The sequence below is a fragment of the Sturnus vulgaris genome, chromosome 10 (assembly GCF_052056855.1).
Source record: "Sturnus vulgaris isolate bStuVul1 chromosome 10, bStuVul1.hap1, whole genome shotgun sequence".
NCBI classification, from domain to species: domain Eukaryota; kingdom Metazoa; phylum Chordata; class Aves; order Passeriformes; family Sturnidae; genus Sturnus; species Sturnus vulgaris.
In genome coordinates this window covers 2,736,682-2,753,936 of record NC_142252.1, presented here as the reverse complement: position 1 = coordinate 2,753,936, position 17,255 = coordinate 2,736,682, and the positions used below count along the sequence as shown (strand labels likewise).

The following is a 17,255-nucleotide window of genomic DNA, read 5'->3' as shown; positions in this document are numbered from 1 at the left end:
GCAGGAGCAGGGAGCAGTGGGCACAGGGAGCAGTGGGCACAGGGAGCAGTGGGCACAGGGAACAGTGGGCACGGGACTCCCCAGCTGCCCTGGCAGAGCTGCTCCTTCCTGGGGCTGTGCAGGTGAGAGCAGGGAAGGCAATCCCAGCCCTTCTGCAGAGCACCCAGCTCTCCTTGCACTGAGAGCAAACTAAAAAACCCAACAGAGATGTCAGAGCCGATTCCCTCCCCCCAGAGCTCTCCTTCCCCACTGTCCTTCTATTACCATCTACAGCTTATGCACACCATTCAGGGATCCTTCACCAGCTCTAGTTTTCCTGGGCTTTATTGGCCATTGCAGCTTCTTCAGCCAAGATGTGAGGCAGGATTGAATGAGTCACAATTTATACCAGACTGATTAACACTTACTTGTCAACAGCAGCTTCCAGCTGAATGTATACAGCTCTAGGGGAAGCTGAGGAAGGAGAAAAACACTGTCTTCCCCATAATAAAACTTGACACAGATATTTCAGGATTAGTCAGGTATCAAGAATCTAGACAAGCATTGGAAAGAGGAAATTAAAATTCACCAAACATTAAATAGTAAGTGCAAAATTTTTCCCAGGCTCATAGCAATCCAAGCTAACACCTGTGGCAGGCAGTGTTGGAACATGTATTTCCAAAGGGTTCTCTGTAATCTTGATATTTTTCTGATCAGAATTTTTAAATACAAGAACAATTCTACTTTTTTTGCTCCCAACTGTTCTGGTACAAAATAGTCCTAAGCAGGAGTAATGCAAATTGCCCCAAGTGGGGAAGGAGAAGGCAATTTCACCAGAGGGACATTACCCTTTCCTATAACATACTTTTCTTCCTCACTGTCCTGCAGTCCCCATAGCCCTTGAAAGAAACAATTCTTTCCTTTAGTTCTCTAGCAGTGAGGAGGTCTTCTCCTGCTGGGGGAAGCTTGGGTCCTTTCCATCACAGCTGCAATGCTTCCCAGAGGAGAGCTGTCCTGCAGGAAGCAGCATGGCAGCCCTGTACCCCAGAGGCACAAACTGCCCAAACTCACAGCATTCCTAGGCCTGCCCAGGTTTGATATTCCCAACCCAGCAGAGCCCTCCAGCAAGCAGCAGGAATAAGGCATCCCCAAACTGAACATGCAGCAGTGGCAGAGGGTGATTTACTCCATCACAAGGCCAGCTCCATGCTAACCAATTTTATAGGGTATTTAATAAAAAGAAGTTCCTGGAAAACTTCCCTGAAGTCCCTTCCTAGGCAGAGTGGAACAGGAAGCTACAGTCTCCAGTTCGGTGACAAAAACCACCCAAGGAACACTTCAGGGGCGTGGCACTGAGCTGAACAAGAGCATGAGCCACTTGGTGAATCCAGGCTCAGTCTAGGCTGGTGCTTGTGCTCAGCTTCCCAGCTGCCCCCAGGGCTTCCACATGCTGAGCCAAACCCTGGGATTGTGAATGGAGCCCATCTCCAGCTACTCCTCAGAGCTACACTGCACGCAGGCCCTGTGAACAACTGCTGCTCTCATCTAACATCAGGGATTTTTTATTTTTTTGCAGTGTTTCAAGATAGAGAGCAGGCACGACAGCAATACCTGACAGTCCAAACTCAGTGCAGGGACTGCCACGATGCTGAGCCTCTCAGTGCTCCCACTGACAAGGGCTGGGAGCTGCTGAAGCTCAAGCACTTTCAGAACCTGCCCAAACCTTGTACAGGATTTGCCCTCGGAGGCAGCTACCAAAAGCTCTCTGCCACTGACGCTTATGACTCCAAAGCTGTACTTTGGTCCCTCACATGCCATTTGAAGACTGAGGTATACATTCCCATCATTCACTTGTCCTTTCCAAGGAACAATCCTTTTTCCACCATTAGGGTCTGATTCCAGCTCAAACTAACACCTCAGGTAAAGTTTAGAGGCAAGAGAAACCGGATTTGTTTGAAAGTCGAGTTGTGAGCTGTGGTTAGCTTTTTTTTCTTTTTATAGTAACTTCAGAAAACAACACGGACTGGATGTTTTTGATGGCTGTTTATCCTAATGGTTAGATAATAGAATTTATAGCCTAGTTTGAGACTTTTAATAATTTGAAACTGTTCATCTGCCTAAGAGATTCCCACAGAACTGCAGGGAGCTGGGCCTGCTGCTGCCCCACACCCAGAGCTGCCAGAGAGAGTCCTCTCTCAGGGAAAAGATGTTCTGCACCTCGGGTGTAACAGAAAGGAGCTCCATGGGTACAAATGCCACCCTTTGTGTGCTAAAGTGACGTGGTTTTGTACCACACTGATGCATTACACAATCACATAAATAACTGATACAGAGTGCATCACTCATGATGACAGAGACAACACCACCATCCAGCCTTTCTCAACACCAGATCAGACTCCAGGAGCCATAAATATTCAGGTCTGAAAGAACTGCAGTAGCCTCAACCACTAGTGCCAGCAAACACGCTGCCCTTGTGAAAGCTGTACTTAAATTGCAGATTACCTAACACACAAAATGAAGGATCCAGCTGAATTTTAAGGGCTTGCATCTTTTGCAGTCTTCTGCACAAAAGCAAGCAGTGTCATTAAGAACAGTGCACTGTGGCTCCTTTCCAGTCTGTGCTCCTCCAGGGATGGGTGTCCTTCGGTGCCATCGAGCCCAGGGTTGCTCCATTGGGTGCCAGTGCCAAGTGTGGAGGTGCTGTGATGTGCAGGGCTGCTGCTAACATCAGGGAGGGGAGCAGGCCTGCATGGGGCAGGCTGCCTCGCTGCCCTTCCCTCCTCCCCTTCCACAGGAGAGCTCCTGGAGCTGCTGCCCCGGCCTGCCAGGAGCCAGGGGCCTGCAGTCAGTGTCCTGTGCCATGGCTCTGCCAGCCATTTTGATACATAGAGCTGATAAGCACTGAGGTATCATAAAGGAAATGGGATCAAAGCCAACAGAACACTCCTTCCACACTGCTGCAGCATTTATTCAGCCTGAATTCCTGATGGACTCTATTAATCAATCTCTTTGGCTAATTGGGCATTACTCATGCCACGGCACGGCACAGTGCTCACAGTGACAGAGCAGCGGAGGCGTTACAGGCTTCAGCTTTTCCAGCAGGTGTTTACACGTAGCTGCTCCTTGTGTAAGGGCTCCTTACAGGATGATTGTCCCTCTGCAAACAGAGCAGCAGCACCTCGGGCTTCTCCAGGGCTGAGAAGTGCTACGTGCAGGCACGCAATCGTCATGGCTAGGGACCAAGGCTGATTAGTGCCACGGAAAGCACTTACCATTAAGCAGGTTGGCTCCATTACCTCTCTCCCTTTCTCTCATTTACCTGGGATCCAAAGCGAAGGCACAAGTGATGACAGGAGGAGAGCGAGGGGAGCAGGGTGGGGAAGGAGCTGATGATTCAAAAACACGGGAGGAATGCTCTGAGACACACAGTCACTGTAACAGCAGACAAGCAGACCAGAGGCAGACAACGACAAGCTGACCTGCTGATTTGTTGCCCAGTCCTGGAAACCCCCATGCACCACACCACTACCGGCTGTCCTCCTTCAGTGAAATGCCAAGAGAAACATCAGCACCACGTTGACGATGATGAGGAAGAGCAGGATGACAAAGACCACTACTCGCTGGGTCTCCGGGTTCATGTTGCAGCGGAGGAAAGTGTGAAGCGCACTCCATTTGTGCCTGCTTTTATCGGGGACCTTTGCCATGGCTTCAGCCCCCAGGAAAAAAAAATATATTTTAAAAAATAAATTTAAAAAAAGGCTGAAGTGCCTGCCAGGGCAGGATGGGGCAGAGGGCCGTGAACAAAAGCTGTTTGCAGCTCTGAAAAGCAGAAGTGTCTACGGTTCGGCACGTGTGCCAAAGCCCCCTCAGCTCAGGGCGAGCTTGCCGGCAGATCCCCGGGGTTCCACGCCTCCTGTGCCCGCGGAGCCGTCGCCATCGCTCCGGCAGCAGCAGGAGGACACCGGGCTCCTTGTGACGGAGCTCTGCAATCCGCCTGCGATGCCGGCTTCCCAGAGAGCGGCGCCGCGATTTGCTGCGCTCCGTCTCCAGGATACACCGGGCCCTGGCAACGGGAGCGGCCCCGGCGGGCGCTGAAGGAGGGGCAGAGCGGGATTAGGCGGCTGCTCCTCTAAATCCTTCCACCCGCACCGGGACGGTGCCGGCAATAGAGGCGAGTCCTGCAGAAGGTAAATCCCCTGCTCGGGCGGGGCCGGCCCTGCACAGGTGAGGGCACGGGCGGCTTCCCGCACACCTGAGCGTGCAACAGGTGCGGGAGATGCTCGCAGAGGGGCGGGAGATGCAGCCCTGGCTCCGCCGGGAGCCCGGGAAAAGCGGCTTCTGTTGGACCCTGCCGCTCACTTCCTGCCAGCATCCTGGAGCCTGAAAGTCTAAAGGACTTGGCTCCCTCTGCCAACACCTCCGTGGGCCTGAGTCACTGCAAGTCTCTGCAATCAGAAAACCTCTATTCAGCTCTGCAGAGCCCTAAACGTGCTTTTATTAATTTAACTTTTGCCGCTGGACTGCAAAGTTCACCGAGCACCAAGCTGCCTCAGCTGCACCCACAGATGCCCCAGCTAAACATATCTCCCAATCCTATTGGGGTCAGGAACAGAGGGGAAAGGCTTGGAAGGATTAGGGATAGACCTTGGAGAGCATCCAGCACAGGCTCTTCCACTGCAGCCCTTTAGTTTCCTCTAGCCAGCAAAGCAGAGCCCACCTCTTACTCAACAGCCAGCAGCAATTGCTTCCCAGGAGAGGAGGAGGACTCAGTGTTCAAATCCTTCACTGACAGGAGGCAGCTTCACATCTTCCAGTTCTCACTTACACCACACATTCCTCCTCATGAAACCAAGGGATACAAATCCAGCAATCCTGGTACTGAAATCAGCTCAATCCAGACCTTGGATTTAGGGCTAAGTCATCCTGGAGCTGGGTGTGGAGCTGCAGCTGGAGGATGGAGTTATCCAAGAGGATGACTCTGCACTTCACACAGAAGGTTCCACACATATTCCTAGGAGCAGGAATCAGAACACAAGGTTCCCCCCTCATAAAACCCCCAAAAGCTAAACACCTCTGGTAGCCTCCATCCATCCCTGGGAAGGATCATGTGGGAGCAACCACAGGATGTGGGTACAAATGGAACGCTCAGCTTCTCTCACAACTGAGAAACAAACTAACAAAAATGCTGCATTTTTTCAGCTGTTAGCACATCAGTGCCTGTGATGTTTCTTGGGGATCAGCTCCTGTATGTATCCTGGAAAACAGCAGGTAAGATATTTAAATGGGGAAAGGTTTAAGAGTTATGGGTACTGGTACTTCCCTTAAATTTTTGAGATTTTTTCTCCCAAATTGTGCCAACTTCATCAGGGGCTATACAGAAAACTTTCATTGTCTCCTTGTGCTTCTGCAGTGTTTAAGATAGCTGTCTTTCTTAGTCATAATAAAATCAAATCAAAAGTTATTTCGGTTTCTTCTTCCTGAGCACAAAGATCCTGCAAATTTCCTTGTCTCTAGTCTAAATATAGAACAAGGAGAATGATGTGTAGGATGAGGTCTTGTGCTCTCAATGCAGCTTTAAGACCTGTAGGAAAAACCCCACAAACAGAGCAAACTGCTGGGATCTACAGGCTGCCCAAGCTCACTGGTGTTTAAATTTTTGGCCTGCAATGACTTAATGGCTTAAAAAAACTATTTCTCCCTGCCATGTGCATCACAGCAGAACATTTCAAAGCTTGCAGACTTCAATTTACTGGAAGCTCTTCAAGTCCACAGTTGACTCGCATCATTGCATTGTTCAACTCCTGGGCATTCTGCAAATCCTGTCTGGCCTTGAAGGCTTTTTATGCCTGATCGAGTTTGGACATAAGCCACCAAGCAGGATTTGGGTGGGATGTAGATCTTCAGGAGAAGCTAGTTATGGTGAATGGAAAGCATGATCACAGCCACTTCTCTGAAACCTGCACAGCAACTGCTATCTTCTGTAAGCACATAGTTACACTGAAAAGAAATGGGTAAACTCCAGTGATTCAACAAGGCTGGCAGAGCTACACTGTTGGTATTGCAGGATATGGGGTAGTTTCTAAAACCCATTATATAATTCTCCACTAGTCTCCTGAAATCTTTGCCACTTACAAACATGCTAAAACATTTGAAGGTGAAAGCACAGAAAGTTTGTCTGAAGACATCTGAAAGGGGCAAGCAGTTCACTTCTTGGACACTGCTTGGAGCCCCCCATGAAAAATAAGTCCAGGGGAGACTGATGCCAGAAAGAAATTGCAGGGGGAAACAAAGTACAAAACTGTAGTGGAAGGTACATTTTCATCTAACTCTGTGGTGTCTAAGAAACATCCCAAGCCCCAGCTATTTTCCTTTGCTCCTCTGATGTGCAGACCCAAGTGCCCCCTGCACTACATTGTCGGGCACAAATAACATATTTGCCTCATGTGCATCTTGAAGCATTGCACAATTAATGTTAAGTGGCATTCACCCTTCTGACCTCTCAGTGAAGAGAAACTGATCTCGACAAGGCCAAAAGCTGCAGAGTGACCCTGGCTGTGACCTGGCTCTTGTTTCCTCACCCACACAAGGTCTGTGGCAGACACTCTGCATGGGGGAGTCAATTCCATGCTAACCCCGAGTGTTTGCACTGGGGGGGCTCTCCAGCTACTGCTGCACTCTGTCAAACATCATGTGGCATTTTTCCATCATGGAAATAAAGCCTCATTCCTATTCCTCACTGATCAGACCTGCTTCTGTGGGAAGTGGCATCAGCAAGAGATGAAATATCTGGAAGTTTTACCTCGTGGCTTGTAATACAGTGGGGCTCACTTTGTATAACTATCACTGAGGGAACATATTTCAAATAATTGTTGCACAATCTCCATTGGAATCTAATTTGCAATTGTAATAATTTCCTTTGATTCCTTCCTCTAAGAGCCATCCTCAGCCAGGACTGCACCATGGGAATAATGCTGCCACTCAAACAGAGTAAGAAGTGAGCACAGTGAGCCTCAAAAGCCTGGACATACACAGAGCCCTGCTGCAGTCCAGGAAGCTGCTCAGTGACCAAAGGAGAACGAGTTATTCAAGAACCCCATGTCTAATATTAGATAAAATAGAAGAAGAAAGACATTTTCCATTTTTCATCAAAATGATACTAAATATTGCCCCGTCCTTACTCATGACCGTGCAGCACATGAGGCCTAAGCTTTTGAAGACTGCTTTAGGTGTCATTTTGAGGAGGCCATGAGTATACAGACAAACCCACTGGCTACCAGTGACAAGGGTGTTTCAATATTGTAACAGCTGAACTGGGAAGTGAAAGGCACACACACATAAATGTGAAGAAATAATATCTGTAAATGAGCAGCACAGGAGATAAATAACTGAGGAAACAAGCAGTGAAGCTGGATCCAACACTCTGGGAAAGCAAAGAGCTCGTGTCCCACAGCCAGGCCACCAAGGGGAGTTGTGGGGGGGACCAGCCCCACCTCCAGCACCTTTGTCCTCTCTCCTGGTGAGCAGCCTTGGAAAGCAAAGCTCCAAGCACAACACTACATACCATTGCCAGGACTTCCCGTTCTGGACTTGTCACAAATAGGAATGTGCTTGTTACAAGTACAAGAAACAACACAATTCAACTCCTCTTAAAGGCAAGGATACATTAGTATTGTAGGCACAAATAAACTGTGCTCTGAATATCCCTAGACAGAAAAAGAGCTCTTACTGGGTTCATTTATCAACACTCTCCCTCCAACAAGGTGAAAAGTACATTATCTAAACATTAACAAAGATAGAAGTGCTAGAACTGAGCCTGGATTGAGCTCAGCTGACACACAGACACCTCTTCAGGGCAGAGCTCATGGGCACAGCAGGCAGGCAGCTCCAGGGTTTGCTGTCTCTGAGCATGCAAACTCAGCCTGGAGCACACAAATCTGAACTCCTTTACAAGTTTCCCTAAGGTATTCCCAAAGAGAATCCCTTCTGAGGCAGCTTTGCTCTCTGCTGTTGCACCAATGAAGCCACAGACACAAATATGAATTCCCCCACCCCTCTGTCTGGGCACAAAGAACTGCAGAGGAAGAGAACACGTTCAGCACATCCAGAAACCTTTAATGTTGCAACAGCCAGACTCACCTGGGTCCAACATGACTGGATTTTTTTCCCCATTCAACTTCTCTTTGACATAAAAATCACCTAATTATTACTGCTCTTTCCATTATACAGAGCTGTTGAAGAACTTCTTAGGGAAGAAGCTTCTGTTGATTTTTATTTAATTAGGTGATAAAACACTGTAACACTGGTGTGATGAACCGTTTCAAATGCATCTTCTAAAAAAGAATCCAGTCTGAGTGGCTGTTCAGTGGATGACAGCTCAGCAGCTGAAAAGGCTGACAATGAAATTGTGAGGGGGCAAGCATTTGTACCAGGAAACCATTCCAAATTTCCTTAACTCCCAATTATCCCACGATTACACTTTTCCCAACATCCAAACTAAGGAGCTATCAACCCTGCTATGCATTAACACTCAGTAACACTGCAGATAACACCTCCCAAAAGGACAGCATTCCTATTGAACCAGCCAGAAAACATCAGAACAAGTATAGCTTTTTCAGCTGCATATGATCAGGTACTTGTAAAATGGAAAACAGCCTGTCAGAGTTTGCTTTGAATTTTTACAGCGTGTTACACTGTGTTACTAGAGCACAGTTACTCCCACTGCATCTTTCTCTAGCTCGTACTGCATGGTTTAAGCCCACTCAGATTTTACAGCCAGTACTTCCCTGGGCACATTATTCATGCCAAAACTTTACAAGCTGTTCTTGTGCTCGAGTACCAAGACTCACGAGATAACTCTCAATGGAAAGAAAATGGGCCTGACCATTTCCTTATGGAGTGCATAGATTAAAGCACGGCCCTGCTGGGGACTGCAAGGAAAGCAGCCATTCAGACTGGCCAACCTGACTACAATTAATTCAAAAGAAAAAAAAAAAGAAACACAATCTGCTTAGCAACCAGTGTTTTGCTTTCAGACTCTACTAAATCTACAAAATCTTCCAAATTCTCCTAAAGCAAGTTTTATTTTCAAGAGTAGCAACAGCAACTGTTCACATGTTTGAAGCATCTGGGAATTACCAGCATGGCCTGGGGCTCCAGTGCCAAAGGAAGGTGTTGGTGCCATGAGCCACGTGCTGGCACAACACATCCCACACCCCACACACCCTGGGAGCTGAGGAGAGCTCCAGGGTGTGCTGGGCTGGAGCTGGGCATGCTTTTGAGATTTTGGGACGGCAGGAGAGGGATACAGACAGCAATGGCCTGGGAAACAAAAACTAAGCATGTTAGGATAGATGTGACAGAGCGAAAAACAAGCAGGGAGAAGCAAATACAGGCTGGCACAGCCCATACAGTGGCCTAGGAAGGTAGATATTTCAGTACAAATCAAACACAGGCAGAACAAAGGATACTGTAATAAATAATGATGCTCTGAAATAAGCACGGGCTTGTAGTAAGACAGATGGAGAGAAAGGAAATGCTGCAACTTGGAGACCAGCAAGGTTAAGAGCCTGAATGCAATATCTAGAGAGGGGTCAGAGTAGAAAATGACCACTCTTATTAGAGGGCTGAGGAACAGACATGCTGGCAATGACATCCTTGGTGGCTGAGAGAGGAGGTGTTTGGGCTCCTGCAATTATTGGAATACTTTTTGGTTTTGTGCTATCCTGTCTTTGAGCTGAAAATTTGACAGCCACGGATAACATAGAATAACAAGGAATGGTCATTTGGGCCCTATGTAGACTGGAACAGAGAAGTAAGGGAAAAACAGTCAGAGAAATACTCCTAGAAAAGGGAAGGAAAGAAGAGAGGAAACAGGTACAGGTAGAGTTGGGGGACCTGAAGCAGGTGAGGTCAGAGGAAGCTGCAATGAAAGCAGTGAAACAGATAAAGGAACATGGAGTAAAGGAAGATGTCTGCATACAAAGCCAAAAAACATTAACAGATAATCCCTGTAAGAGTTTTTACAAGATGTGGCTGGAGAGGGGAGGGGGAACAGGGCCAAGCTTTATTTTTCTGTTTTTTTTCTAGACCACTAGTCCCCCTTCTTTCTGACTGTACAGGTGTTTACAAGAAAGCAATGTAGTTTTGGGCTGTCTCAGATATTCTGTTGAGCCCATGCATTGTAAAATTACAAGTACAGTGTTCCTTTACCTGTCATCTTTAAAATAATGCATTTATTTAGTTGCAGAGCAGTGTTCTGACCCTTCTCTTACTGTTCAGCATCCTCACCTCTTACAGAATATACCAATCTTGTGGTGGCAGAAAACAGAAAAACTGCTTACAAGTGACAGGTCTCTAAAGTTCTTCCAGGCTGGTCTGTAATAATATTAATTCGGGAGTCCTCCTTCATTGCCTTCTGATGGAACTAAAGGAGCCACAGGAGGGCTGGAGGCAAGAATAATCTCCATGGATGAGAAAAGCCATAAGAGGATAAAAGGCATACCTAAGCTGTGTAGAAGAATCAGGCTAGGCATTCCTATGCTCTTCATGACAAAAAAGCAGGGCAGAAATTTTCATTGGTCAAGCAGCCTTCTGAGGTGACATTTTCCCCAATACCCCTGTTTTAGCCAGAAGGCTGAAAAAATGCAGCAGAACAACACACTCTGAAGATCAAACCTTCATGGGCTGTTCTCCTAAAGCTGCCCCAAAAATTAGTAAACATCTAAGCTGCAGCTCAGAAGCAAACTTGCTAAGTGGTTGTTAAGACAATGAGGAAGGTGAGAATGGGCTCTCAAGCCCCTGTAGGAAATGAACAAGGTGCCTCTCTGCTTTACCAGCAAAGCATCTATTAGGGAAACAGGAATGTGAAAAAACCAGGACATTCAATCCCTGTTGGATAGCTCACACACCCTGCTTTCATTCCAGAAATAAAACCTGTTGACATGAAGACTTGCCAGCAGCGAGTCAGTGGAACAGCCAGAAACAGGATCTTCTCTAAAGATCACAGATAACATCAGCTAGAAGGAGAACTGAAAAAAATAACCCCCACAACACCTTTCTAGGTCACTGTTGCCCGTAATCCAAAACTTGAAGGCAGAAGCTGACCTCGATGTCCCCTGGGGCCCTGGGGACAGCCTGACATGCCCATGGCACAGGAGGTGTGCAGGGCACAAAGGCTGCTGTGCTCCCTGCCCGTGGAGCGGGCTCAGTGCAGGAACATTTCCTCATTTTGCTGCAAGGAGAGCTCGAGTGACCTGACTGTCCCAGGGCACCAAGGAGGGCTGGCCCCAAGTGGCCCAGAGGGAGGGGGAGCTTGCCCAGGAGCCTCAGGAGGAGCAGAGCTGGCACTTGAGCAGCTTGATTATTGCTGTTGATCCTTCTGCTTTCACCAGAGTGGGAATACAAAACTGCAAGGAATATTCCAGTGCTTTCATCCCGTTAAACCCAAACTTTTTGCTAATTCAGCCCCCAGCTTACCAAGTGTAGGACAAGGGGCCTTGGTCCCCTACCTGATGGGCAAGATCTCTTGAGGGATTAACAGTGCTCTTTGAAGGGTCAAAAGACTCAGGAGGGATTTTATTTTTCCACCACTGGGATCAATTGTCTTTAGAGAACTAGGAAAATTCTTTGCAGAAAAAAGCTGCTCCAAATCAGGGTTTGGAGAGAACAAATCCAAGAAATGTTCTGATATCAAAACCATGCTGAGAGGAACCTGAGACACAAGTATGGCATAAAATGAGAGATATTCACTTCTCTGTCTCTATGCAAACACTTAAGCCTGTAATAACCTCTGCAACAGCCTCTACACTACCCAGCATTCCTACTCTCTCACATTCCTTCTTTATCCCCTTCTCTCAGTAAATCTTTGGACTCCAATATCCACTTGGTTATTGCCCTGTTATCCATTCCAGGTGTTTCTTGAACTGGTAAACTAGGGCATGGACATCCCTAAACCTAGTTTTAAAATAAAGACATTGGCAGAGCAGATTGTAACAGCAAGATTCTGCAAAGCAGACTTGTCTTTGCACACCATCAGGCTCCTGGTTCAAGCAGTGGTAACAGCAGTTTATTACACTTCTGAAAATCTTTGCAGGGCTGCAAATATCACAGTGCTTCTAATGCTCTTCCTCCCATAAAACAGCACTGGAGAGTGAGGTACAAAACCAAGGATCCCTGAAAGGCCAACAAGGAGCTCCTGAGGACGGGGTAAATTCCTTCTTTGTATCACAGATACTGCAGCTTTGAAAGGTTCCCACTTTACACGTGGATGGTGAAATTGCTCTCGTTCACCTGCACATTTCCTTGGCATCATTGCACAGACCCTGAGTAGGTGCAGGTGAGAGCCCTCAGCAGGTAGAACCATGAGGATCTCCAGGGGTAGAGCCTGCCTTACCTCGCAGGAGGACTGGAAGATCTCAGTGGTGCTGTGGTAAATGGCCCTCATGAGCTAAAAGTGGCAGGCAGGAAGCCAAGACCTTCTGCAACACAGCCCTTATCCCTGCAGGACACAATATCACTGCTCCAGGCTAAAGGAGCCCTTCTGATGGGATGCCAAAGCATTTAACCTCGGGATAAAGAGATCTCTTGTAAACACATCATCTTGTCTTTAAGCTGTGGGGAGCATCAGACAGCTCTGGGAACCCACGGACACGCTGGATAAAATACAGGCAGTCTCTGAGGTGATTTGGCACAAGTAACTTCAGGAGTTAAAGCATTCTTGGATGATTTTTTCCCCAAAGGGGATACTATTTGTGGAGCCAAGCCTCTCTTCGTACCCCAGTAACTGGGAACATATTTAATGCCGACCAAAACCAGACATTTTATTGAGTCACAAGAGATCATTAACAAGTGTGAACAGAAGCTGTTAGCCTTACAATATAACAGCTGGCAGGGCTGATGTAAGACCCCACAGCCATCGTGCTGTCTCCAGTTATCTCCTCTGAGTGACGCATTTAGCTCTGTTTTACAGCCAGGGATGAAAGTCTGGGCAGGACCTTCCCCTCTTCAAACACGTCTGTGTGCATGTGGGGCCACACCCGTGCCCACAGAGAGGTGAAAGCCACAGGCTGCCTCTCCTGCTCCAGCTTGGCTCCTGGAAGGAGGAGTTAAATTCCCTGAGACTGAGCCCACAGCCCACTCATCCCCTGGTGCACCTGCAGCACTGTCACACCACAGTTTTGGTTTGGGAGATAGAACTCTTAACAGCCCCCCATTATTGTACCCCAAAAACCAAGCTAACCCTGGAGGTTTTTTATTTGTTCCTAATGAGTGTCAGATTAATTGGGGTGTTTAGAGAAAGCATTGTCCAGCAAAAGAAAATACATTTTATAGAAATGCTTCTATGTGGATTGAACTGCTGGTGGAGTGTATGGTACACACTCATGGTAAGGGAGCCACCTGCCCTCCTCTCCCAAGCTTGAGAACAAGCATTTGGATGGATAAGGACTCACTGCATGACTGCAGGTGTGAAAGCACATCCCATTTCCCCCATCTTCCAAAAAAACCCCAAATTCACTCACAGGACAGCCTTTCCTCAGTGCTGAGTGAGCTACACTGGTTTCCATCACATCCTCTGCATCTTCAGCCTGCTGAGGGAGGATCATCATCCCTTGCTCAGGGGATGCCCAGTGCTGGAGGACGTGAGAAAATGGCTCAGAGCAGCCCCAGCTGCCCATGGTAGAAGGCAGAAATATGGCTCTGGAAACCCCTGGGACTACTTAGCTACTGATCCTGATGTTTGATGAGACATAACTGCCATAGAGCATTTGAATATACTGATTTGTTTTAAATCCATTGCAAAAAGCCCCCTGAAAGAATCTTAAAAGCCCTCTGAAACAACCTGAAAAGTCTGCAGACCAGAAAACTCTAAAAACTAAATCTATCAGGCAGTAAAAGAAGTTACAATTCTGACTCCATACTCTGAACACTCATATTTAAGCCCTACACGAAGTTACACAAGCACTTGGGACCAAAAAGCAGGATCCAGTAAAGATTTATGTCCACAGGGGAGCATTATTTCTTGTCCTTGACAGCACTGAGCTTTATACTGGATTCTGCAAATAAATCATATCTGCTGCTTCTGGAGCACAGCTGTCAACCTTGGCTGCAGGAATACGTGGGACACAAAAGCAGGAATTAGGCCCTGCAGAAGGCAAAAAAAACCCTAAAAACAACTCAAAGGGTGCTGGCAGGTGTTTGTTAACTGGTTTCTGTTTGCTTTAGCAATATACTCACGTTAAGATACAAAAGTGATAATAAATCTCTTCTCCCAGATTACTCAAGAATGTTATATATTGCTTCCTTATTATCAAGAATTCTAATTCTGTTTTCAGTCTGGAAATCCATTGTGATCACAGATTTTGCAATCTATTCTGTACTCTTTCAAAGAAAAGGAATGACAATGCTTTGTGGCACTATTTTAAAATGTTTGTCTTATGAAATTTGCCCTCATATAGTAGACAGATTTCTATTAATTAGAATGAAGATAAATGAAGTGAAAAAGGCCACGAAGGATATTTATTCATGTTTAACAAAATTAAAATCAATTGTTCTGATTTCATCTGTATTAACATTTTATGAGTTTGGGGGTTTGATTTGGTTTTGCTGTTTTGTTTTGGTTTTTTTCTTTTAAAAATACCCAATAGTTCATAAGTCTGTCTTGTTTCAAATTGTCTGGTCTGGGAGAAGCACTGGGTGAGCCCAGCACAGGATCAAAGAGTTTAGCACCAGAGTAATGTTTTAGAGACTCAGTAGGATGGAGAGAGTACTGCTACAGTGTCTGCTCCTGGGTACGAGGCAGATGCATTGTTTGTGCCACTTTGAACATTTTTCTGGATTAATTACTTTTTAAAATCAGAAACATATATGTTAGAACCAATTAGCTTAATTGCATCTTGTCGACAGCCAGGGGTTAGCCCAAACATCTGTAAGACATTATGATATTGTCACATTAAAACACAAAGCAGCAGTGGTTACATGTCTTAGATAAAATCCTGGCCTGCTGAAGCCAATGAACTGTGCCTTTCCTCAGGAATGAGACTTCACATACCAAATTCCAAACTTATCAGGCATAGAGCCATAGGAGATAAGGAAAAAATTGGGAGTCTTTGCTTTCACGAGATGGGCACAGTGCTGTTCATGGAGGCTGTGTTAAACTGCAGTTGCATTTCCTGCAAAGCACAGAGCAGCATGGGCCCTTCCCACACACAGCAGGACACAACAAACCCCCAGGACACCTCAGACACCACCAAGCAAAGAGGTCTAAGCTTCCTCACCCAGGCAAATCACTTAGTGGGGAAAACGGGACAGCTTCTCATCACCGTGGTCACTGCAGAGCCAGGCAGGCAGGGTTTTATAGCCCTCACCCCTCGTGCTCTCCACTTCAGATGGCCAGTAACACATTTAATGAAGCTTGGAGCTGCATCTGTCCTACACATGACAGCTATGCAGAACTGGAAGGACAGCATCACAACTGCAGCACAGATTTTTCTCTTGCTGCATTTTCACCCAGTGATACCCTGGATGCAATAAAATACAAGGATAGGGTCTTTATCTGGAGCAAACACAAAGTAAACTTAACCAAGTACAATCTAAACACAAAAATCTCTTTTCCTGAACATCAAGAAAGCATTTGAAAGAATGTCAAACAGATGCCCCAAGAAAATTATTTCTCCTACCTCTTTTCTTATCCCAAACCCTTATTATTACTTTTTGATTGATTTTTCCTGGCTCTAACACACTCTCATGCTGATCTTCTTAGGTGGGCTCTATACAACCTTCTCAGCTTTCTTTTATCCCTCTAATGTTCTTGCCAATAAATTATTCTAGTTTTATGAAAGGTTTCTTTTTTATTTCATAATCATTTTCTCTTGATCCAAAAGAACTAAAACTCAGTGGTTGGGTGTTTTGTGCCTCGAAGCAACACTTGGTCTGCCAACTACCTTAAAAATGTATTTCAGCCTTCTCTGTTTATTTGAAAGCTGTTTCTTCCAAGAAGGCTAAGAATAACGTGGTTACCATAGTTTCCTTATCCACAACCAATAAAATGCAACTTGGAATACAATAAAACAAAGCTGAGACTACTCACAAAACGTGAGTGAATGAGTGAACACTGAAATCTTGACCCTACATCACTCTCAGCACTATGGAAAACACTCAGGACTAATCAATAGCCACCTTTAGGTCCAGCAGGGAAGATGAGGATAAGCCTAACTACCAGCTATCTGAGATATTTCAATTCCAACACTTAAGACATCTGTTGTTGCAGAATTCCCATCTCACAGAGTGAGTGTTTCACTGCAGAGATTTTGTCCTTTTCTGTAATCTCTTGTTCCAGGAAGTGATTGTGTAGGCAGTGCCTTGCTAAGGCTCACTGGAACCAAGTGATGGATTAATTACCCCTAGGAACCAGTCAACAAAGTAAATAATGAACTGTTTGTTCTTATAGTTTTGTTGGCTCCTGAACAGGCAAGATTCTAGGGAACAAGCCAAAAATAATCTTTTTTCTTTCAAGTCAACTGGCCAACAAAACCTCACATACACTTCATAGAATATACAAATTACACCTGCTTTGGACACATCCATTGGCTTTCCTGATTACAAGTGATGGGATTTTACACTAATAAAATGAACTTTTAAAAAATTAAAGAAAAGCAATTGTTCTTGATAATAAAGAATAAAGAAAGAAATAACCACCACATGCACAATGGTGAGACCTGCAGGCAAGTTAATTTTTTTTCCTGATTTTAAAGACTTCTGGAGGGGAGGGGAGGGGAGGGGAGGGGAGGGGAGGGGAGGGGAGGGGAGGGGAGGGGAGCGGGGGAAGCGAAAAAGGAAAGGGAAAATGGAAAAAGGAAAAAGGAACAGAGGATATTCTGTTTGATGGAAGCAACTGACTGGGAGGGAAGCAGAATCCTCCTCCCAGACTCAGTGCATGCTTTGAGACTGACTCCTGTGGTGCCTGGGACTTTCATAAACATACCAGGTAAACATGGAAGAACACAACTCAAGATTTTCTGGTGCTCTGCTCATGTTTTTTTGCCAGTGACAACAGCCCAAGAACGCTGACTTTAAACTGAAAAGCTCTGACCATGGTTTGATAACCCCTGGATGTAAGCAACAGGGGAAGAAAATAAAGCAACTCCCTTAGCCCAGGCACCCAGGGCTGTAGGTGAGGATTGTGAGCAGTGGGAGAACTGCTGGAAGAGCATTTGCTGTTGTTGTTTTTGAAGAAAAGCTGTTATCCTCACTGTGTAGGTTTCTGGAGCTTTTTCAGACCC

General features: G+C 46.1%; 1 protein-coding gene across 5 annotated transcripts in view; it reads right to left on the bottom strand.

The window, feature by feature from the left end:
• The window catches only part of ARHGEF4 (Rho guanine nucleotide exchange factor 4), a 203,940-nt gene that overhangs the window by 29,585 nt on the left and 157,100 nt on the right, over positions 1–17,255 (bottom strand). The window contains exon 1 of one of the 5 annotated variants that reach the window (XM_088170538.1): positions 3,459–3,971. The exons of 2 other annotated variants lie outside the window; for them this stretch is intronic. Coding sequence is in view for 1 of the 3 variants with exons in the window: in XM_088170537.1 (XP_088026663.1) it covers positions 3,252–3,272 (21 nt within the window). In the remaining 2 variants the exon portion in view is untranslated. Of the gene's footprint in view, positions 1–2,481; positions 3,972–17,255 lie in introns of those variants that run through there. 2 more of the 5 variants (XM_088170539.1, XM_088170537.1) reach the window with 2 other exon arrangements.